This window comes from Sander vitreus, chromosome 3 (genome assembly GCF_031162955.1).
Source record: "Sander vitreus isolate 19-12246 chromosome 3, sanVit1, whole genome shotgun sequence".
Lineage (NCBI taxonomy): Eukaryota > Metazoa > Chordata > Actinopteri > Perciformes > Percidae > Sander > Sander vitreus.
In genome coordinates, this window is record NC_135857.1 from 13197329 (window position 1) to 13221828 (window position 24500).

General features: G+C 41.7%; 1 protein-coding gene across 2 annotated transcripts; it reads right to left on the minus strand.

Moving 5' to 3' along the window:
- Window positions 1–24: 24 nt before the first annotated feature.
- Window positions 25–24160, minus strand: sh2b2 (SH2B adaptor protein 2). 2 transcript variants are annotated; one of them, XM_078246067.1, is made up of 10 exons: window positions 23928–24160; window positions 12239–13190; window positions 7280–7381; window positions 6985–7076; window positions 6524–6624; window positions 6262–6423; window positions 5951–6153; window positions 4562–4736; window positions 3130–3197; window positions 2490–2579 (listed from the first exon to the last, which is right to left on the minus strand). In XM_078246067.1, the coding sequence occupies exons 2-9, from the start codon at window positions 13157–13159 to the stop codon at window positions 3169–3171; spliced, it is 1785 nt and encodes a 594-aa protein (XP_078102193.1). In that variant the 5' UTR covers window positions 13160–13190; window positions 23928–24160; the 3' UTR covers window positions 2490–2579; window positions 3130–3168. The 2 variants fall into 2 exon arrangements, with proteins under 2 accessions (XP_078102192.1, XP_078102193.1); XM_078246066.1 differs by lacking the exon at window positions 3130–3197 and having other exon boundaries at window positions 25–2579.
- Between the last annotated feature and the right edge of the window lie 340 nt (window positions 24161–24500).

The following is a 24500-nucleotide window of genomic DNA, read 5'->3' on the forward strand; positions in this document are numbered from 1 at the left end:
AAAACTGCAGAAAAACATCAAATAGTTTGTTCACATTTTATTCACAGAAATATAAAGTAGTATGTCAAGTACATCACTTTGTACAAAATTGCACAGACTCTTCAAAACTCAGTCAGACAACAGAAAATGTAGCTTCAAGAAGTGTTAAGAAAATAAAAGGGAGGCATGAGCAATCTGTGATACAGTATGTGAGATAGGCTCTTGCAACAGACAGGTTCCACTGAGGGCGTTTCATTAAGAAGAATCAATTAATTGTACATAAATAAGACTCAATAGGAAAAATGTAATTTACAACGGCTGAGGAATAAATATGTTAAAAAATAGGATTCAAATTGGCACATGAACTGCTCCGCCCGCTCTTCGACGGAAATTTCACCTTTGAAGCTAAATGGCCGTGCTTGAAAAGACAGACATTGACTCTTGAGATGTTTATTCCAACTGAACAAAAGTGCTGCATATGTTTGAAATACAGTAGCTGAAAGGTGTCTGCTTTTCTGTTCATGTTTTCAGGTGTGTCTAACATGCTTTAAAAGAAGAAGACATTTTGGGAAGTACACTTGTGAGATTGATGAGAGGACTGATACCACTCTCATGTGAGTGGTATCAATTCATGTAACTTGGCAAGGAAGCGAATAGTGTATTTCCCAAAATGTAAAACTTTCCCTTTAAGAGGATATTTTAAGTGATATTTTGTGTTATAATGAATGTCAATACTCACAGTAACAAGTATTTTGTAGTACTTATAAAGCTTAGTACTCCCTCAGCATAAATTAAAACAGCAATGTCCCATCTTCCCATTCAAGCATGGCCATTTAGTAATCTTTACCTTACTGTCTGTACCATTCCAGTCCACACCAGGCCGCACAAACAGTATGCAATACTGCCACCTTTCTACAAACACAAGTCCCCAGTCCCTCCTATAGCCTAAATGCTGGATTTGGTATAATAATATCTTTAAAGCATTACTTCAAAGTGAACTCCTATATTAACAGCATATCTAATCTACAGGTTATTGATATGATAAGCTTGAATACAGAACCCGCACCAGATGGAGGGACATGGAAACCATGTTTTAGAAACACTACCGTAGCACACCAATCATTGAAAAATATTTGGACTCTAATACACCACCACACAGTCATAGAAATAACCCGGTATGACAGCAAAATGGGAGCCACCCTGCCATATTCATACAGACTGAACATGTGTTGTTCATTTGTAACACAACGTGTGTGTGTGTGTGTGTGTGTGTGTGTGTGTGTGTGTGTGTGTGTGTGTGTGTGTGTTCTTGTTTATTATGTCAATGACGGGTCCCCACAAAGATAGTGAGACGCACTATGTGTGTGTGTCTGTGTGTGCGTGTGTTGCAGCCATCGATACAACTGTGAGAACAAAACCATTTTAATATGCAGCGATATGCACGTTCAGTGTGTTTTAAGCAGAAACCGACAGTGAAATAATCACCTGCGTTACGTTTTTGGGCTTTTGTGATTATGCAAGATGTCGACAACATCTTCCTTGTCACTATCTATCACTAACAGTCTGTTCAAGTCCAAGGTAATTGTCAGGCACTAAGACCCTTTAGGCTGTACATGTTTAAGAAAAACATCTCCGAGCTAACACTAACACACCCATGATTGCTGATGTTAGAGTCGAGCAGAGACCCAGAGCAGGACTCTGTAGGGAAACCCTGCAGGGACACTGAGGATATCCGGGACAGACTCAAAGCAGCTTCATAAACATTAATAGAGATGCTCTCGGGAGCTCGGAGAAGCTCGGAGGGGAGGGACTGTTTCTTCAGGGTCATTTCAAACTCTCAATCCTTCAGTGGGGTGGTGACACAGGCTCTGCTCCCAGGGAACTGTGGCTAAGGGTGAACAGGAAGTGGTCAGAAGAGATTAATCAAAGCTATATGACTCCACTGGGTGACTTCCTCTTGCTTTCTCCGCCTACGCTCATCTTCGCTGCTCAATCTCAACATCTCTATTGCTTCCTGTGGCCTTCTCTTTCTCTGTTCACTGGCATTCTTGACAACTGAGTTTCAAACGAAGCCGCGGAGCCTGAGGGATTTGTCAGCATGGTCGCACCGCTCGCCATGATCTGACCTTTCTTCTCAAATCACAGAAACAGGAAATTGCCTTGAAACAAAAACAAACAAACAAAACAATGGGCGATCCAGTGATTTGGACCGTTTTCAACATCAGCAGAGTGTCCCATGTCACCTCCAATACATGACTGAACCCTGCCCTGGGCCGTTTAGTAGAAAGAGTACTGGTTCTCCACTGCCCGGGCCCTGCGAGTCCCGTCAGCATCGTGGTAGTCGTCGGATGCACCACTAGAGGCCTCCAGCAGGCGTTCAGAGCTGTTGCTCCGGCTCTGCAACCCTCCTCCAGTACCTGGGTCACTGCGGGAGAGGGAGGGAAGGGCGGTGGGTGAGGAGGAGGTGCTCGAGGAGAGCGGGGTATCAGGAGGGGGCCCTGCAGGCGCGGTGATCCCAGGAGGGTGGAGAGCTGGCTGGGCTGAATCTGTCCGGCAGCCTGCATCCCTGGGTGGGGTGAGGACTGGAGGCACAGTCACATCTGTAGCAGATTGTGGTAAGAAGAGAGAGAGAGAGATAATTTTAATGGAAGGCAGATTAATAATATAGATGAATCTGTGCTGCTGATAAATTGTTGGTTTACACTGAAGAGCTGCTTGCAAAAGGCTCCTTCATAGAGAAGCATGTAAACACAGGCAGTGTGGGCCTCCTATTATTATGCTTTCTCTTGGTGGGCAATAACACCGACAACACTGGTGCCAAAGACACGCCTGACCAGTGTATCAGTGAAGCCTTTTACGCCCTGAATCAAACCCTCACTCTGTGTAAGTATGTGTATGGGAGTAAGTGCATGAGTATGAGTAGGTCCAGCATTGGGGGAAACAGGGAGCCTCTTTGTGACCACCAGGGTGGGTTGGGGCCGGAGTCTCGGCCTGCATGCAAAACTCCTGCGGTATAATCGCCCCCTCACTCTCCTGTACAGGAGGGCATTCATCCCATGCCAGGAGAGCAGAGGGCAGGAGCAGTGTTAGCACGGAGGAGGCGGAGGGGGGCAGGTTCAGTGAGTTTTAGCTCTGCTTCCAAGGACAAACCTCTGCTATCCATCAACACATCCAACTTTCAGGAAGTTTCTAATCGCCATCAAATATCCTTTGGTGACCTGAGGAATGAGGAACGATTGTCAAGCCAAGACACTACTTTATTTTCAACCACTTATTAATTATTTCCACCCTAAATGTTAGCCTTTTTTGTTTTGTTTAAGCAACTGAACATAGATAACCTAGGCAGTTGCAAGATGATGGCGAATGCTAAAACCTAGTGTAGAAGTATAGCCATAATAAATATATATATATATATATATATATATATATATATATATATATATATATATATATATATATATATATATATATATATCAGTGAATCAGTAATGTCAGTTACACAGCAAAATCTACCATAAATATACAAACATTAGCTAACATTAGCCAACTATTCATTTGTAAGAGGAAGGATGTGTTAATTCTTCTTTCAGATGTTACAAAAGTCATTTAAATCTCAAACAGTAGCGGTAGACCGACATATCGGCTGATATTAGCTTATTGCAGAAATATTGTGATAGTGTATATGTCAGCTGTTAAGTAAGAATATCCCACTCAGTACATATCGGGGTCACAATCTTTTTGTGTTTATGTAAAATATAAGTTTTTTTTTTTTAAAACTCTCAAATATAATATTGGCCCCAAAAATCCAGTATCGGTCAGGCTATATTAATCAGAAACTCGTTGGAAATATAAAATTTCAAAATCTAAATAAGGAATAGGAACTATTTAGTGGAAATGACCTAATGGCCGATAATGGGACTTTGTCACAGCAGACATTTTGACTTGTAATAAGAGGAAAATCAGTGACAGTGAGCCAGCATGATAAGATAAGATAAGATAAGAAGCCTTTATTGTCATTATATTAAAATTAATACAACAAAATTGCCAATGCCCCTCCCAGTGGTGCTTAATACCAGGGCCCTGAAACCAAGCAGGTAAATGAAATTCAGCCAGCATTAGTTTTTTTTATGTACACCTGTGCTGTTCCTACTGTGGCGTGTCAAAATGTCTTCAAAGAAAAATACATATTATCCTAGAACCTAGAATCCTAGAATGTCCCGCATAGCTTCACCCGACAACCTGAGCAGAGGTCTAATCATCCAAAGTACTTGAAAACACCTATATCGTGTGTTGAGGCCATCTACTTATGTCTGAATGCTTTGACCTTTCCAGCACACCTGCTATTAATTAAACGCTAATTAAGCATCTAATTGGGATATAAGAAGTAATAAGCCTTTAAGTACAAATATTATGTCTTTGCATGTTAAAAAGAACCCTTTTACAGTGTCTTAAAATCAACTGTTAAATTCAAATAATTAGAGAGATCAACATTGAGGACCTCTCCTGTTAAATCTACAGTTGTGACTGGTCTTATGCCTGTGTAAGATGGTGTATGCGCAGTTTTTGTTCCTGTGCTGTGTACCTGTGGTGGAGCTTCGCTGCACTTGTACATAGGAGCGTAACGTGATGTCAGCAGAGCCTCCTGATTCGAGGGGAATGGGGTGGGCGTGGAAGTGTCTCAACATGTCCGACACGGTGTGGAACCACAAGTGGTGGACGTGACACTGCCCGTTCTCATTCACTGACAAACGCAAATGCTGGGAAAATAAGGAAGGAAAAGAAGGGGGAGACAGGACATTAACAGTTTGTGAAAAAGGAAGGAAGAGGGAGTGATAGATGGTAAAAGAGAGGGTAGGGAAATAAAAAGATAGTGCTGAAACTGAAAGTCTAAGACAGAGGTCAGGACATTATCTGAGAGGTGTCTGACTGTGGGAGCAGAGTGACAAAATGCCAAGGCTGACACCAGAGGAAGAGGCGGCAGCTGACACTTCCTCAACACTGCCAGCTGGCAGGATGTGATGTGCAAGGATCGTGTTACGTTACACAAAACGTTGCCATTACTGCATCTTTTCCAGGGCCTGAACAACTTGGTCTGCTGTGAGCTGCAGTAGCTGCAACCCAAAATGTCACCAGAACAAGCATGAGTGAATTAAACTGCAGCTGAAAGAACACAATGTATTTTAAGTTAAGTCATTATTTAAAGAACACACAATTCATCAGTGACCATTTTGATTGAATTTGGTTGATTGTTTTAAAGCTATAGTGCGTAGTTAGTCCATGAGGAATTTTAAGTAATGATAACACCACTGTTGTTGCATCCACATGACACAAGCCTTCCGTCATAGCGCACGCGCCCCCCACCCCTCCTCCACACAGTTACTTGTAGCCAAGGAGGATTAAAAAAACATGATGGACTCTTCAGAAGAGGTAATTATCTTTACTCAAGTTTCTGCGCACAAAAGTCGCCGGACAACACCATGTTCTGAACATACTGAGAAATACAGAGAGAGTTGTGTGGAGCTGACAGTCTTAATTAGCTTTGTAGCAACTCATTTGGCAATGGCTTGAATGTAACGGACATTTATTAATATAAAAAAGTTTAATTTTTAAAATGTTTTTATGCTAAAGCTTTAAGTCTTTTATCAAGTATCCAGTTTCTCGAATATCAGAATTTCCTCTTTTTTTTCATATCACATTTTTACTGTGAAAATAAGCAAATTGAAGACAGAACTTTTGACTCTGGTAACTTGTGATGGACATTTGTTCATTATTTTTGACATTTTATAAACTCAATTAAATATATAAACTAAACATTACTATCAGTACATTAACAAAATACAAATAATAGTTTTACCCCTAATCTACACAATATATATCTATACAATATATATACAACACACAACTACCTGCCTCTCTCTTAGTGTATAGACCTATAACACAATGCTATTTCTCCGCTCTCTACTTATCTCACCTTGGCTTTGCCCTGAAAGTTGAAGGTGAGGACGTACTCGCCCGGCCGTGTCTCGCTCTGACGAATCACAAAGAGCCCGTGGCTCCTGGCCCCGCCTGCAAGCACCAACTGAGCCGCACGAACGCGGGACAGGGTACCATGAAACCATGGGTAACCCGCCAGGCTGGCATCGCCATCTGACTCTTTCGCTCCTTCACTGCCACCTGAGTAAAAAAAAAAAATCTATGTTTTTTTTTCTTTTCTTTTTTTTTCTGTGTTTTTGAGTATTCATATGCTTTGATATTGTGAGTATTGATAGTATGTGTGGTTACCTGCAGAAGAGTTGGAGCCCTGGGCCTCTGGGGACTGGAGGAAGCGCTCTAAAGGCATGTGGGATGGGTGCTGGGTGAAGGGGGGTTCCCTGCAACGGACTGACGGGGCGCTGTAATGCTCTGCTGTTGTAGGACACGACCTCTCTGGAGCACGATACACACCTAAACACATGTTTAATATTTTTAACACATTCACATGGATCAAAAGATTGTACGGTTATGTAACAGGTGCTGTAAATCACTGAGAAGAGTCTTCACTCACCCTCAGACAGCAGCTCACAGCTGCAAGAGGCCACCATGGAGCAGTCTTTGGAGGCCTGACCATGAGGACATGACGCCAGCTCGATGTCATCGCCGCTGTCCCTGTACACAAGCAGGCAACAACCGCAAGAACGTAAACACATGCACACGCACGTGTGCAAACAAAACATCACAGATTCCTAACACACATCCACATCCTACAAACACGGACACAAGTCATCTTTCTGTTTACGTCCTGAGCAGCACTGACCCAGGAAACTGAGGAGGAATGTCAGCGGTGCAAGCTCGCCCATGTTTGTGCTGAAACAACCTGTCAGAAACTCCACTAATTTGATGATTAATGACTGTGTGTGTTTCCCCTCCTTCCCCTTTTCCCATACACCCTTTCCCCCTCTCTTCATCCCTCCGTTCCTCTCTTTTTTCCATCTTCAGCCAACAGAAAATATTTATCTGGTGGTTTACCCAGGGTCTATGCAGTCCTGGATGTCAGCAACCCAGGAGTTTTTCTGCAGCGAGTCGATGGTTTCCAGGATGTACTCTCCCCCGTTTTCCACCTGTGGAAGCAGCCAAACACTGTGATCACACACTGAGCTTTGTTCAAAGGACCACATCAGGGTAAACAGGGCATTCCGATGTTAACGCAGCAAGGCCATGGGCTAGCTCATTTTTCAACAACCTGTTTTTGTACAGAATCATATTTGAAACGGAGGCAGGTGCACTTGTGTTAATGTGGTCGTAAAATGGTTGCAGTTTCTACCTTAAGAACAAAAGTGTTGTCCTTGTCAGGCATCTCCAGTGGCATGGTGGTCCGCACCTCCACGATGGCTGACAGAGGGATGCTCACTTTGGGCTTTGAGGACTGAAGTGAACATGCAAACAGAGACAGAATAAAAGGTCACATTTAACTAAAACTGTAAAAACAAATGTTTATACTAGTGGTATGAGGTATATGACTGGTTGGGACCCCCAAAAGGTCATAAGATCAATCTATGGAGTTCCAAAAAAACTACTACACTTCTACTGCTACAGTTTGTTTATTTCTTTTCTGCATTTTTAAATCTGATCAAACCATGAGGCATATTACTTTAGCTGAGTTTTTGAGTTAAACTATTAATACATAATAACTAAGGGTGTTTTGTTACCTAACTGTATCTTTGATTGTTGCTTTTTTAATCATGAAGTTAAAAAGTTTCCCGAGGCTTAAAGGGGTCACAAGCTAAAAATGTTGGGAGCCACAGCTTTAGATGATGTTAGACAATAAACAAGCATCTGCTGCCTGTGCTTGCATATAACAGTGGATCGAGAAACACATGTAATACGGTAACAACATTATTTTATTTTTTACATTTCTGCTTAATAAAACTAAGCAAAACAATAAATACTGTAATTATCCACCAGTGTAACATCCCCAAAAACCAGAATAAGTACTTATGAATGGTCCAAAGTTAAATTAAATTCTTTATTACATCCTGTAGGAGGCAACTGCAACACTTGTAAAAGTAGAAACTTTATATTTTACAACAAAAAAGCCCTAAATAGAGCTTTTAATTAGTGGTACAAAATAGTTCCACTTCACCCTCTGTCTTTAGTGTGAAACACACCCAACTCAAACAATAATTAAGGGGCAACATGCAATCTGACTCAGTGGTACTACCTTAGCAGCACTGAACTGCACCCCCTGTCTCCTGAGATTAAATAACCCATTCAAATAAAATAAGGCCAACATTACAAGAAGGAAGACTTTACAAAAGCTTGCACAATCTGCAAATATAACTCCACAGCTCAGTTTTTATGCAGTCTCTTATTTAGCACTGCGTTTCTCAGCGATTAATCCTACTGGCTGACTGCAACAAACATAAAACAGTTTATAAGAGGGTGAGCACAGAAAACATCCTGGCCTCAGTTTGGCATCTGCAGAGAGCTGGATCTAGACGATAATCTTAACAGATCCAATGAGTGTGGTTGAGACGGTGAGCCGTGTGTGTGTGTGTGTATGTGTGTCAGGAGAATCCAAGCGAGAAGGAGGCTGACTGATGGTCTGGCAGAGGCTTATCAGCTGATCTGTCTGGAGCAACACTGTTCTCATCTTGATCTGCCTGTGCAGCTGGCTGCCATCCACACCCACAATTCTTTCGCTGGATCAGATGTCAAAAAAACACTTCCTGTAGTAAACCATTTGACCATTTCCTCTACCTCTCTACAGTACAAGCCTAATTTCTGTGTGTTCAACTGTCTGTTGAAATGTTAAGTTGGTGGAAACCAGTCTTACATACGTGCTGTACCAGACAGCTCTCACAGTCTTACAGGAAATACGTATATAGTTATTGTGGTCAGTCTTTCTATTCTTTCGTGTAGGCCTTTTGATAAAAACCTAAATGGTCTGTCCAACCAAATGACAAAGAAATGACATTTTCTCGCTTAACTTTAGCAAACTGAATATTATTAGACTATGTTTTTATGTGTCAGTGTTTTGAGAATGTAGTTTTGAGATGTTGAGGTAAATTTGTTAGCAAACAGTTGCCAGTGTACACATTGAGCAGACATACGGCAACATTAGCATTAATGTCATGTTTCTGGTCACCTGGTGAACATGGTTCTGCCAACTCCTGAAAAAAATACCCATCTCTTTAGCTGCTTAATGATCCACTATGTTCACCATCTAGTTGCTAACTTTGTCTGTCTGCTGTTTGGTGCTGAGCAGGTAGTGTACAGTTTTATGAGCTTTTTTCGCTGAAAGAAAGGTGAGAGTGAACCAAAACAGTAAAGCTGGGGGGGCATAAAACGATGAGCTGAAAGACACAATAAAGTTCAAAGCTGATGATAATTGTCTGTGAGTCTGTCACATTACACATGCTATTTGATCTGTTGTTAACATAGAAATACTGATTAGTGCAGCTTTAAAAATGAACGTCTCAAAGATGGATATTTCAAAAACTGGACGAATAAAACCAAAGCTAATGCCGTGTTCTATTTACCTTGAACTCGGAAGCCGGAGCTGGGAATGACGTCATACCTGAGTTGAATGCGTTTTATTTAAAAGTCGGATTTTCATTGTTTTCATTAGCTCTAGCCCGGTTAGCTATTGTTAGCAATACCAGTTGATAAAAACGCATTACGCCGTTTTTTGTGCATGCAAACAGCGTAACATGTCCACAGATAGAAGTTGAACATGCCTGTGTGAACGACTGATTTAGTGACACAAATAAGACAGAAGTGCTTATAACTTTATGTTACTGCAGCTTTTCACAACTGTTGATACAGGGGGCAGCCATGTTGGATTTTGAGCTCAGGCTACTGCGAGGTTGTACGAGTTCCGAGCTCGTAAATCCGAGGTCAGGGGGCGTGTTTATGACTTTGACCTCGTTAAAACCGAGTTGCAAGGTAAATAGAATGCGGCATAACTGCATGGTTAAATACATATGTAACTTTGAGGTAAGTAACAAAAAAGTAAACAAAACATTATGTTAGTTTTTTCCAATTTGGCCGAACAAATAAAGCTAGTGACTAAAATCAAATGAGCGCCATGGGAGTTTTGGTTGGATTCTTTTATAATTATTAAATTATTATTTAGACATAGAAGGATTTCTTCCTGAATTGGTATAATAATAGATAATTACACCAGTAAACACCCCCAATTTTTATATTTTTGGGAGAGTATGGATATTTTTACTTAAAGCTGCCTCTTATTATAATAAAAAATCATGTCATGTGTTCCAGGTATTTTTACTCTTTAGTTATTACATGTTACTTTGGGTGGTGTGAAGCAGAGAATGGGTCGTCTCGGGGCAGGCTGCTGTGTCATAATGCAGGCAGTTAGCGTGCTGCAGTGTGCTGCCACACTGAGCAGCCGGCAGATTGATGGCCCTGACAGGGACAGAGCCAGTCAGCCAGGAGCGGGCAGGAGTGAGATTTTATGAGTCTGTTTATCTTTCCGACACTGTTGACTCTGCACTGTTATGATTTGTAAGACCTGAATAAGACGGCAGTTTTAGAACCAGTCAGAGTGTAGGCAGGGAAGGCCTGTCGAGATGTCCGTGTTTAATTAATGTGTCACTTTAGCTGCAACCACTGCTCTGAAGTTTCTCCTAATCTCATCTGATAATAATTGTCCCACGTATGGACGTTGATAGAACATAACAGATGAAATTGCAGAAGCACAATTATTAATTATTAAGTTCCATGTAATATGTTCCCCTTGTGGCACTCTTTTGAGTAACCTACAAAAACTATTTTGGTTCCTATTTTCAGTTTGTCGTCACCGCAGCTAAAGATGAGGAACCAATCAATATTTATTTTTTGCACAGGAAAGGGAATCTTTGCGATTCGCTGCCTCTTACAGAAATCAATGTACCAGCTTCCTCTCTCTCTCACACACACAGTCTCTAGTTCTCTCTAAACGGCTCCTTCATGCCCCTCCCAGGCCTGCCTCCCACCTGTCCTTACCGCTCTCCCCCTCTCCCCAGGCTCGGTTTTAACAAGGTCAAAGTTGTAAACACGCCCCCTGACCTCGGATTTACGAGCTCGGAACTCGTACAACCTCGCAGTAGCCCGAGTTCAAAATCCAACATGGCTGCCCCCTGTATCAACAGTTGTGAAAAGCTGCATTAACATAAAGTTATAAGCACTTCTGTCTTATTTGTGTCACTAAATCAGTCGTTCACACAGGCATGTTCAACTTCTATCTGTGGACATGTTACGGTGTTTGCATGCACAAAAAACAGTGTAATGCATTGTTATCAACTGGTATTGCTAACAATAGCTAACCGGGCTAGAGCTAATGAAAACAATGAAAATCCGACTTTTAAATAGAACGCATTCAACTCGGGTATGATGTCATTCCCAGCTCCGGCTTCCGAGTTCAAGGTAAATAGAACGCGGCATTATCCCCACATTCCCACCAGCTATGATCTAAGGACAGTGGCAGATTTACACACACTCAGCTGCACAGCTTCATGGCCTTCTTAAGGTCAGGGGCAATGATCTGGAAATCCCATACAGACAAAAGTGTGCATGTGTGTGTGTGTGTGTGTGTGTGTGTGTGTGTGTGTGTGTGTGTGTGTGTGTGTGTGTGTGTGTGTGTGTGTGTGTGTGTGTGTGTGTGTGTGTGTGTGTGTGTGTGTGTGTGTGTGTGTGTGTGTGGTTCGACTTCTCTCGGGGTCAGAGGGGTTGGATTATCAGGCTGGATTTGTATCTTCATAAAGGATTCATAAAGGGCTGCAACTAATGATTATGTTCATGAATCATTAATGTGTTGATAATTTCAATATTTTTTTTAAGTCTAATTAGACTTGTCTTAAAGAGTTGGAAATGTCCTCCTGCTTTTAGACAGTGGCTAGACAAACGTCTCCCTCAATGCATCTGGAAAAGAAATCTTGCTATGTTGCTTTGGGGACCATGTGTGGTCTGGATAAAGACATGATGTCTAAACCCCAATAAGGACTAATAATAGTGGTCTTGTTGTTGTCTGTCTATTTGATGAGCTGTCTGTTGTCTGTTGGTCTATCTGATGAGCTGTATGGTGCAAGATGAATTTCCAAAAGGATCAATAAATGTCTATCTACCTAAAAAACACTGATCTGTTTTTGTCAGGCAGAGGTGTGTGGAAAGATCTAGATTTTTTTGTTTGCTCAAATCATCCATTAACCAATTCATAATTTCAGCACTAGATCCATGTTTTTTACCAAATGATGCTGCATGTCTGCGTGCGTTTGTGTACCTTGGGTGGAACGTAGAACTCCAGCAGGAACTTCTCGCCTCCTTCCTCCCTCTTCGTCTTCCTCAGCAGCAGGCGGCACTTCTGCCACTGTGCGGCACCCATACAGTTTGTGTCATCAGCCACCATGTATCTCAGCGCTCCCTCCCTCTGGATCTCCAGCATCTCAGCCTTGTGGCCCTGGGAGCCCCTGGGAAGCCGTAGCTTTTGGGACCACTTCTCTCCCCCTGCAGCCTCCCCTCCTCCTCCTCCTCCTCCCCCTCCTAATCCTCCCCCGTTAGCCTTCCTGGCTCCAGAAGGACCTTCGGGTTCAGGGGAGGCCCGTCTGTGCCACATCTCCTTCACCCCGTCCACCACACAGAGGCTCATGTTCCTCAGGGAGAAGCCCTTCTTGAAGCGAGCCTTTGGGTGATTGACCGACACGTCCTCTGAGCTGCGGGACTGTCCCAGAGCAGACACCTTGTGGGTTGGCTGGAGGCCTCGGGTGCCACTGCCTCCCCCATCTATCCCGCCCCCTCCGCTGTCCATGCTGTCAAGGGACTCACTTGAAGCCCCGGCGTCCTTGCGTCTCTGGTAAAAGTCGTGGCCGTAGGACAGCGGGCAGCCCTGGATTCCCAGGAAAGGAACAATGCTGTACTTAGGTGCTGCGTTGGAGCCGTCCTCCCCCGGCGAGGATGCCTGGCTCTCCCGGGCCTGGGTCAGCGCTGCAGAGAAGCACGCCAGGAAGTGGTGGGCAAAGTGTTGTGAGAAGCTGACATCGGCGCCGGGCGAGTCGTAGCACGGGTTCTCCAACAGGAAGCGCTGGAACTTGTCAGCGAAGTCTGCAGCGGAGGCTCGAGCATGGAGCTCACAGAACTCTCGCCAGTCTGGCAGTGGGCACGAGGAGGAGAGCTCCGGGCTACCGGGCACCACCGCTCCGTTCATCACTGGGCCATGCCAACCCACAGAGGAGAGGCTGCAGAGGAGGAAGAAGAGCACAGTGTCAGTGTCATGGCTTTGGATCAGACACACAGATGTGGAACAGCCTGCATGTGTGATGGTGCAAAGAATAAAAGATTTGTGAATGAAGCAGCCTGCTGAACCAGCTTGTGTCATTATAATATTTCCTACTTGATGATATGAAAAATAAAGTCCTTCTTTACAGATTTTCTGTGTTTATGTGTTTATCAATAAAAACGTGCAAAAGTTGTACTTTTACTTCTGTCAAGATTATTTAGTTTTACATCAAAATTCTCTCCAATTTTTAATATTCCCACATCCCATCACATAAAATGTCTTTCACAGTGATAACCAGGATTAAAAAAAAAAACTAAGATCATGAGTCCAATCCCCTCAGCCCAAGAAAAATGTGACCCAACACCAAAAATAAATAAATAAAAAAATAAACATTTTCTTGATTATTTCAATGTTTCCTTACATCTTATTCATTTAGTTAATTGTTAAGTCTCCGTCCTGTAAAAAAACATGTATCTCCATTTTTTGTTCATGAGTTAAGAAAAACAAGCTTGTTTTCAGCTTTGTGACAATACATTTTCTTCAGATAATCCAATGCATTTATTTTGGAGAATTTTCTCAACCCATAAAGAAACACCTTAAGTTTACCGAAATTAAAATAAAATTTAAATTTTAAAATTTTAAGTGGACTTCAACTCTGCACACTGCCAGGAAATAATGAATCTTATATTAATTCATTGGCCTGAATGTAGTCAGAACTAAATAAATTGAGTCTAAAAACTCTGCATACATGTAAAGAGTAAAAGCTCCATCCTGGTCTCAATAAACCCCAAATTCTCTTCGAAAATTTTCCTCAGTGGTAACTAGAGCCCCGGTGACAAAACAACATCTAGAGTCCACAATCTGTGACAGGTGAATATTAAGACCATGATTGGCATGTCATTGAAGGTTTTATAACAGCTTATCAACAGATTCAATGTGACAACAGATTGAAAGGAGAAATCTGCCAGAAAGCTCGGATTATCTAAATGATCTAGAAGTGAGTTCTGTCAGAGCAGGTTAACAGCCCCCTGGATTCAAACCAGACTGACCACACAGCTCCTCTTCATGCCCCATCTATCTCACTCACTGTTATTTTTCTACATAATGAGTGTCCACTCATCCTTACATTCCTCTGCTCCCCAGCATGTGTGTGTGTGTGTGTGTGTGTGTGTGTGTGTGTGTGTGTGTGTGTGTGTGTGTGTGTGTGTGTGTGTGTGTGTGTGTGTGTGTGTTCGTATGACTCAGCACTGCCTCCATCTCTGACCCAATCAGTGCCAAACAACATCACATTACTGATCACACTCTTCTCTCTCTGGTCTGTGTCAGTAGCAACATCCAAGGCCAGCTTCCCCCCCTCTCTCTCTCTTTCTTTGCCTCAACACATCAGTGACTAATACAGCATCAGTGAATGGCGTCGCACAATCAAACATATGTTGGTTTGATTATTGTTGTCTGTAAATCACGCGGATAAAAGGATATCGTCTGATATCAGCCTGCCGGGTGACATACACATGGGGATGGCAAACACTCCCCAAGCTGTGAAAGATTATTCTCAGAGCTGCTGATGCTTCTCTTAGCAGTTCGCTCACAACATGCGCTCAAATGTTTGCTTCCTGCAATTTCACTCTTAAATCAAATCAAACACACATGCATAAATTTGCATGACAGAGTTCCCTGGAATGTTTCCTGCAAGCAGTTTTATTATCATTTTCAAAAAGCATCCATGTGGGATTTCTTTTCATAAAGGATTAGCGCAACTCCACTGGAATTAAGTCTGACACACATATTCAACTACAAGCCAATCTCTCTCCTTCATCCCCTCTTCTTTCCCTCTCACACAGATCTGAAACAAACAATATGCCAGATCAGAGAGAGAGGAGGGGAAGTACACAGGAGTCCCAGCTGTTTAAAAGCCATCTCTTAGCTCATCGCATAGAGAGAGAAACTCTTGGATGCAGAGACCCAGTGTCCGAATTTCAGAGGAATGCTGTGATGGATAGATACACCAACATGTAAAGGACAGGGTGGGATTAGAGAATAAGAATGAAAAAAACAGAAAAGAATATGTCTCCTGTATTTACGTGGATGTCCCAAAGGAATATAAAGTGCCAATACGTTTTGATTGGCCCTGTGTTGTTGTTGTTGTTGTTGTTGTTGTTGTTGTTGTTGTTGTTGTTGTTATCTACCATGTTCTGCCACCAAAGGTTGGGAACGCTTTCATAACCTGACATAACCTTCCGCCAGTTGATAGAAATACATCTCGACAGGTTTCAGAGCAAAAAGAACGAGACAAGAGAGGAAATAAAAAGAGAAAGATAATTATTAAAGGAAAATAAGCTGTTAATAATAGATTTATTAATGGTTAGTACATTATTTACTTAACAATAACAACTTTTGGGTTGCCTAGGGGTAAAAAGTCCCTTTGACTGGTTGGGCAGTTGGGACCACCACTAAGGAAGCAAAGAAAACTAAGTATTTTTTTTGTTTTCAGTAGAGGTTAGAAACATAAATTCCAATTATTATGGGCCTTTTGGCGTCCATAGAGGGTCCAAATCTTATTATTAACAACTTTTATTAACAGCTTTATGGCTTATTACAAAGTAGTTATAACTGTTTTATTATAGAAAGGCGAAAGATCAGCTAAAGATATTTTGTCACAACCTGGCAACCCAAATGTTCTTCTTAAAATGGCTTATAACTGATCTATAACGTATTATTAAATGTTTTAATAACCACTAATAAAGTTGTAGTTACAGCTAAAATCCCTTTGCACTTTCATTCATGAATCCATCACTAATTCATTCATTTAAACAGCCATCCATTCATCCCTTCAAGCCACACCAGATATGTAAGCTAAACTGCAAAGTGTTGTTGTTGTAACAATTATCTCACTCCCTCTGTGTGTGTGTGTGTGTGTGTGTGTGTGTGTGTGTGTGTGTGTGTGTGTGTGTGTGTGTGTGTGTGTGTGTGTGTGTGTGTGTGCTGCTGCTGTTGCGAGGAAGTCAATATCCATTCAGCTATATAAAAACCTGCACTCGGCCAACTTTCCACTCATTCAGTGGAAAAACAACAACACACAGTGAGGTGCGTGTCTCAAAACTCCTGTCCTTCCGCAAAGATGAGGATGTGCCTCTTTCAAGGATACTGAACTGACTGTACACCGCTCCCACACGTACACACATACACACATTTACTCACCGAGTCAGCATGAAACTTAAGCCAGGAGACACTGGAGGAAGTGGACAGCATTAAAGTTTTCTGAGGCTCAGCAGACTGGGGTAGACTACATACTGCAAAGTACACTGGGGTATAAAGCAACATAAAGCAACAAATGATTGGCTGAGAGGGGGGCAGTGGTGGAAAGTAACAAAGTACATTTAGTCAAGTACTGTATTCTACAATTTTATTGTACTTTTACTTGAGTATTTCTATTGTTATGCTACTTTATACTAGTAATAGTCCACAACATCTCAGAGGGAAATATTGTACTTTTTACTCCATTACATTTATTTGACAGAACTTTAAAATGAAAAAAGTTGAACAAACACATTGTTAGATATTAAACCAGTGGTTTCCAACCTTTTTTGTTTATATTAATTAAAGTGTGGGTCATATGTCACGTTTCAGATGTCTATGAGTTGTTAGCAGTTCCACCAAAGTGACTAAACTTCTCAGATCGTTTCGTTTAAATGATTGTTTGATGCCCAATGAGGTAAAAGTATTCAATATAAATATAAAAAATGGAAATATTAGACACTAGACAGTATATAAAGCAGAGTCGAGCAGCAACACCAGTAAAATGCTGCTTACGCATTTATCAATCAATTTAAAAATCTAATAGTGTCATCTATATTAAATCAGTCATAGCGGACCTTTTATTACAGAATAAATACTTTGAATTTGTTTACTTTAAACCTGCTATAACTAATGTCTTTAACAGCACCCAAAAACCTCCGGTGGTTTCACCTGGCTGCATTGAAGTACATGTGGACTCCAGGGCACTGTGACATCACTTCTGACCACACCTATCAGTGATACTGGGTGTGGTCAGTAGTAATACAGGCTTACAACTTTCCACCAGAGAGGGCAGCAGAGGGCTGATGTTAAGTTGTTCTTTAAGTTTATATGTTGAATGTATGTAACAAAAAACTGCTTAATTACATATCACGCAATTATGGAGCAACATAACATTCATTAGTACTCGTATTTCTGTCCACTTAATAAATCAATGTCCAATATTCACTCTCTTTTAGCTCAGTTTTTTGTTCTTTGGACTCGTTTGGATCGACAACAATTCATTTACCGGATAATCGCAGAAACATCTGTCGCCACCGGACCTTCCGGCAGATGTCCCTCGCCTTGCAAAACTCTGTTGGGTTCTGGAAACATCAACATCAAACAAACTTCGAGCTAGCAAGTTATTCGCTGAAAATGGAAAAGTTTTGAAGAAAATTCAATCGTGCAACATGGCAGGCCTGCTTGGTTCCTTTGGGAGATTGGAGAGGATTTGCTGTGGACAAAATACACACGGCGATACACTAGTAAGAGCAAATTACATTTAACCATGTATCCAGCTAATTTCAATAGCTCACGTTACTGTATTGTGTGAACAGTTAACTTAATTTAATATTTTATGTGGCGTTTTATTTTGCTGTGTGTAAATGTTCCATCAAAACAAGTTCCTTCCCGAGACCAATTTGCAGATACACCATCGCTGCATTCGGAGCTTAGCACAGCCTAAGACGATTTTGATTGGTTTAAAGAAATGCAAACAACCCAGGACATTTTTTTCTCCTATCCAGGAGTGTATGTGTGGAGGGGCCAGACCTTACTCTGCAGCGCTGTGGAGATAGGTCTGACAAGCGAGACTACTTTGGACCAACTCCTTTGAAAAATATCTGACTCTTTAGCTGCTAATGCTCCACTATGTTCACCAGTTAGTCCCTAAGAGTTTATGTCTTCTATTTGTTGCAAAGCAGGTAATGTACAGTGGGTATTTAGAGCATTTTCATTGAAAAACTGCAGAATGATAAGAGTGGACCAAACAGTAAAGTCACTGGCAGGGCAGCAAAACACTGAGCTGAAACTCACTATACAGCCCCTAAAGCCGAGGTGAGCTGCAGATTCAGGTGATAATTCTCTGAAAGTTCATCACAACTGGTGACCCCTTTCACATCGTCATTTGATACATTGTTATAATAAAAATATTGATTATAGCTAACTGATGTTTCTGATGATACTTTTGTACTTTTTACTGAAGTAGGATTTTGAATCAAGGACTTTCACATTATCATTTTGGTACTTTTATTTAAGTAAAGGATCTAAATGCTTTTTCCAGCACTGGAGGGGGGCATGTTTTTGCTCCATAGGCCAGCTGCTAAAACAATCAGTGAGTGTATGGAGGTGGAGTAGACAAGGGGAGCGTAAAGAAAGGGAGACACACTGCATAACGAGGGGGAGCAGAGGCACCATGTAGAGTCACATCCCCACGACTCCCCTCTGTCTTTTTTTTTTAGGTCCATTGATGGACCTAAAGTACAAAAAAACAAGACTGAGGAGAGTCAAGGGGAATCTAAAAATGTTCACCTCCATCCTTCAGGCCTCAGAAGCCCCTTTCCCTACTGTAGCTCTTCCCTATCTGTTGTAAAAATCTACCACTACCGTTCTCCTCCTCCTGCTGCTTCTTTACCCAGGGGAGCAGTGCTGATATCTCTGTCAGATGGCTGGGAGTTCTTTCTGTAACAGTAAACTGACTGGGGAGGAGACGGAAGAGACATTACTGTGCAGGGAGAAGCTATTAACTGCATCCTGCAAAACACATCGTACAAGATACGTTCACTTCATGCACTCTGTGTAGCCCTGCCAGGACAGAACTGTGCAGAGCCAAGAATACATATGCCTGATTAATACTGTGGTGTTGTGGGTAGTAATATAGAGCAACTGAGAAAATGATACTGTAGCAAAGCAACGTATTCTCATGAACCGGGTTTGTATGACATCATACGAAAAGTTATGCGCAACAATTCGGATTAAAATACTGGGACACAAACACACGTTTCCTGGGGGAAAGTCTTGTGTTTTCAACGGGACACAATCTCCACTCCCCCAGCTTGAAAGCCCTTTGTTTTATGCAGTTTCATGGCAGCAGCACGCCCTCTGTGATTGGCTGATGAGGATGATTGGTGATGTTGTTCTCCGACCCCGCGGAGTTTAGCCCCTTCATGTTTTCTAAGATTAGCCTGCTCCACAGCACAGCACAGCTAGCAGCACACTCAGTACAGTACAGCGCTGTACATACTCCACATCTTCAACAACCATGTGAATCCATTAATTATGTGTTCATATAAGATCTAAATACTGCAGCATTTAGATGTGGATTGAGGACATTTGAAGACATGAGATATGTTGTATTTGTCACACGTGCAGGATATAAAACAGTATAATAATAATAAAAACGATAAAGTTTAAATTTTCCTAACTGCGCTCTCTCTATTTGCATTATTATGTCAATCTCTGCTAAAACTTAAAGGTAATACTGTTCAGTTATTCACCCAAACTAAAAGATGTTATGGCTACAAAATGTTATAATAATACTCTAGCTCTTTTTAAACTTACATGTCATAATTGGTTTGTAATTATTAATAATATATGTGTATCCTTAAAAGTTTTAAATGTCAAATAAATATGTGCATCGTTTTGTACAACTAACAATACATTTGTAGTCTCGCATTACCAGACCTATCTCCACAGCGCTGTGGAGTAAGGTCTGGCTACACCACACATACATTCTGGGATAGGAGAAAAAAGAACCGCTCTGGGTTGTTAGCATTTCTTTAAACCAATCACAAACGTCTTGGGCGGCGCTAAGCTCAGTGAAGCAGCGACAGTGGCTCCGCAAAATGGTCTCGGGAAGGAACTTGTTTTGGTGGAACATTTGCACCCCGCAAAAGAAAACACCACATTCAACGTTAAATGCAGTTACCTTTTCACACAATACAGTAACGTGAGTTATTTAAATTAGCCAGATACATAGTTAAACATAATTTGCTCTTACCAGTGTATCGCCGTGTGTACTTCGTCTATAGCAATCCCCACTAATCGGTACCAAAACGTCCCAGTTAGATAGTAAATGCGGTAAACATATTCTTTGTAAATCTTTGTAATCATTCCACGAAAGAACCAAGCAGGCCCGCCTTGTTGCAAGACCCAAATTTTCTTCAAAACATGCCGTTTTCAATGTTTAGCTGGCTAGCTTGAAGTTTGTTGTTGTTACCCAAAAGGAAGGGATTTTGAGAACGGCAACACATAGAGAGCAGTCAGGCAATTATCCTGGAAATGTACTTCTGTTGATTCAGACTAATACATTTGTGACAGTTTTAAGGTACAAATTACCACATTTCAGTTTAGGTAAATAACTCATCAGTAATATATAAAATAACACTAACACTTGGTCATAACAACCCATTTGCACTTGGTAAAGTTAACCTAGTATTGCAACTGTGATATACTGGCATAAACAACCAAGACTGCAAGAAATATCTAATCAATGACAAACACTAAAACCAAAATCCAGACTAAATTTGCAGCACAAACATATGTGAGACACAGATGCAGAAATCAGTAAAAAAAAAATGCTGAAGGAGGACAGAAAGAAAAGCAGACAGTGACACAGGAGAGAAGTCACACTGACAGACAACTGCCTCACCTAGACAAAATAGGCATCCAGGTGTGTGTGGGGGTGCGTGTGAAGACAGCGAGAGAGACAGAAGGAAACTATGCAAACCAGCTTTGGAAGTGGAAGGAAAAGCAGAGTAGATGTAGACACAAGATACAAATACAATGTGGGAGTAATTATAGATAGAGGGGAATGATGAGTGAAGGGGATCAGACGTGGTAGTAGGAGGAAGAGCTGAAGTCGGGGTCAGCAGTGATAGACCTCTTTTCTTTTCCCTTCTTTTAGATCTGTCCACTTTAGAGCAGCCGGTTGGTGACCTTTGACTTAAGCCCTGATAACCTCATCCCTCTCTGATTCCACCTGAATGTTGTCTGCAGAGTTTGTATCAGTCCCGATGCAACACAGGACCACCAGAGAGGAGAGTGTCTACCTTACGAAAGGTAGACACTCCTGATCCAGACACTGATAGACACACGTGTGTGTGTGTGTGTGTGTGTGTGTGTGTGTGTGTGTGTGTGTGTGTGTGTGTGTGTGTGTGTGTGTGTGTGTGTAGATGCAACCAGTCATAATAAACCAGACATGATGAGAACATAGATTCCTGAGACTGAACACAAACAAACTAACCAGCGTTCATCAGTCTGCTTGTGGGTTTTTCACCACCTCACAATTTAGGTAGCAGGGCCTCATCACGCAGGTATTAAACACATTAATTACAGTGTCCTCTACCAGCAGGCTCTCCTCAATATGTCTCTCTCTCTCCTGGTTTCTCTGGTGAGCAGCGACAATGTAAATATTGAGTGAGCTCAAGCTTCCATATGGCAGCCAGTGATAAAGGACGGAGCGCGTGGGAGACGCACATTCCGCCACCAACTTCCATTTCCTGTCTCTCACCCACCGGGTCTAACTAATTTCACAGATGACCACGGGCCTCTCGCAGAGGAGACCTGTGTTAGCATCAAGTGTGTCAGTTACTGGAACAGATGGGTTTTTTAATTCGGTGATGAAGTGAAGTGTGTGGGTAAAGCTGATGTAAAAAACAGCCTGATATTTACACTGAGGGTGGATAACATGTACGGCTCTATGTATTTATGTTTGCAAACTCGCCTGCCTCAAACTGCCCCTTGAAAGATAAATAAAGTATTTTAAATGAAAGTGAAATATGTAGGACCGCAACGAAAAATGTATCGATTAATCTGTTAATCTGCATTACTGCATGATAAATGACTTCAAAGTTTAAAATTAATCAATAATGAAATGTGTTGGGGCGACCTCTAGTTCACCCAGTAAGAGCGTGCGCCCCATGTAGGCTGAGTCCTTTGCAGCAGCCCGGGTTTGACTCAGACCTGCGGCCCTTTGCTACATGTCATCCCCTCTCTTTCTCTCCCCCTTAGCTGTCTATCCACTGTCACTGTCGATTAAAGGGAAAAGCCCCAAAAAATAATCTTTAAAAAAAAAAAATGAAATGTGTTGGAGACAAATTTTCTGTTGATTGACTAATAGAATAAATGACCACTTGTTTCAGCACTACCTCTTGTATTGCAAGCCACTGCCTTCCATTAGGTCCCTATACAATTATAACATAGTGTCAGAGACATAATGTGGCCTTAAATGACGAATATCAGAATATCACAATGATATAAAGGCCTAAATAACACATTTTTATGTTATTTTGGATTTCATTGTAGGGTGTTCTTCTTATTCTTTCCACCCCCTGCAGGATATATGGTCTAGCCTGGGTAGTGTAGCATCACTTGGTTGGAGTCAGCTCTGAATAACCTCGGTTTCATTAGAATATTAGACAATTTAGTTATAGAAGAAGGGAAATAAACACTATAAAATGACTCGCCTTCCTTTAGGACCCTATAAAATCCTAACATTGTGTCAGAGTAGTATTATCAGAATATCACAGTGACGTAAAGGCCTACATAACACATTTTGTGGTGATGTATTGCATTGCATTATATTGTAAGGCATACTTGTTATTCTGTCCACCTCCTACAGAGTATAGCCTGGGTGGCATGTATGAACTTGGGTCAGCTCTGAAAAGCTTAACTTTTAGAAAAAAAGATTCATTGGATCTTTGTAAAAAAAAAAAAAAATGATTTTAGAGGGATGCTGCTTAAATATCACAAAACAATATCTCTAGAAAAATATAGAAATCAGTTATTTTCTTTGATTAGGTCACTATAAAATCACAACACAGTGTCAGAGATGCAGAGTATTATCATATAAGACAGCAAAGGCTTATATAACAGCAGGCCTGTATCTTGTTATAATCAGGCTTATTAGGCTTCATATTAACTGCAGTCTCGTGTAGCCTATAAAAAGATACATGAGAAAAAGTCAATAGTAGGCCTGAAACAAAAAGGTCTACTGCGGGCCCAGGGAGCCTATTTAAAGCCAACATTGGATCGTTGTGCAGGCTGCGTAATGGACTTCATGAATGAGAATCGGCATCAGCGTTCTGCTGAATGGCTGACAGCTCCAGGTCCAGAAAGCAGGAGATGAATGGGAGTCTGCGTGCGGAGTCACGAGTCGGTACACTGATTTTGGATAATCTTGAGCGGGGCCTGTACATCAGATCAGATCACATCAGGCCCCTGAACCATCCTGTGACTGACCAGACTTTATACTCCCTCAAGGCAATTAAATGGATTAGCGGAAAATCCCCTTTTACACCGCGACCCTCCTCCAGTCCGGGAAGCCTCACCCACAGTCTCTGTGTTCACCACCTAAAAATGAGCCGATTGCACTTGTCCTCTAGCATCAAAAAGACTATTCTTAACGCAGGATTCATCACGAGAGGTTGACTGTGCATGGGGATGAATCGGGTTTAACATCAAAACACAGCAGCCTCCTCTGCCACTCAGCACCTGGAGGTTTATCGCTGTTACCCTGATGGTGGCCTCTGTCTATTGACACAACCTGCACATAAAAAAGGCTTTGCAAGATATCTAATCACAAACGTCAGGATGGTCCAGACGTGCTAAATAAGAAATAGAACGCAGCAGCGGCTCTCACCTCAATGCAGGACTGGTTTCATGACGCTGGTGTCCTTGAGGGGATCCTGGTTTTGTTTTTGAAGATGTTGTTTATTCAGGATTAAACATGTTTTTTTTTATTTTTTTTTATTCCCTCTTCATCTGATCTTCTCCTCTCCGGTTTGTATGCGCTCACAGGCGGCCAGCTCTCCCTCCATCTCTCCGCTCGACGCACTGTGCTGCTGTACCTTTGGCTCTGCTGTCCACAAGACCACTGACAAGTCAGAAAGAATCAGAAAAAAATACCACTTCCGGCAAATACTTTCAGAATAAAGTCTCAAGTTGCTGAACAAACGAGAGACCTAGCTTATAAATGTTTGTTGTATTAGGGCCCAGTGAGCTGCTGTCAGTTTAGTCGGCCCCAGACATCCAGGGGGGCAAAAGTCCCATGTTCATTACATGTTAATGGATTTTGTTGCATAACAATAAAAATAGTTAAAAAAACAACAACAAATCAAATAAAAGCAAGTACTGCAACAGTCAAGAAACATAAATAGGCCTATAGAATAGATACAAGTTACAATAAAAATATATTTTAAAATACTTGCATGAA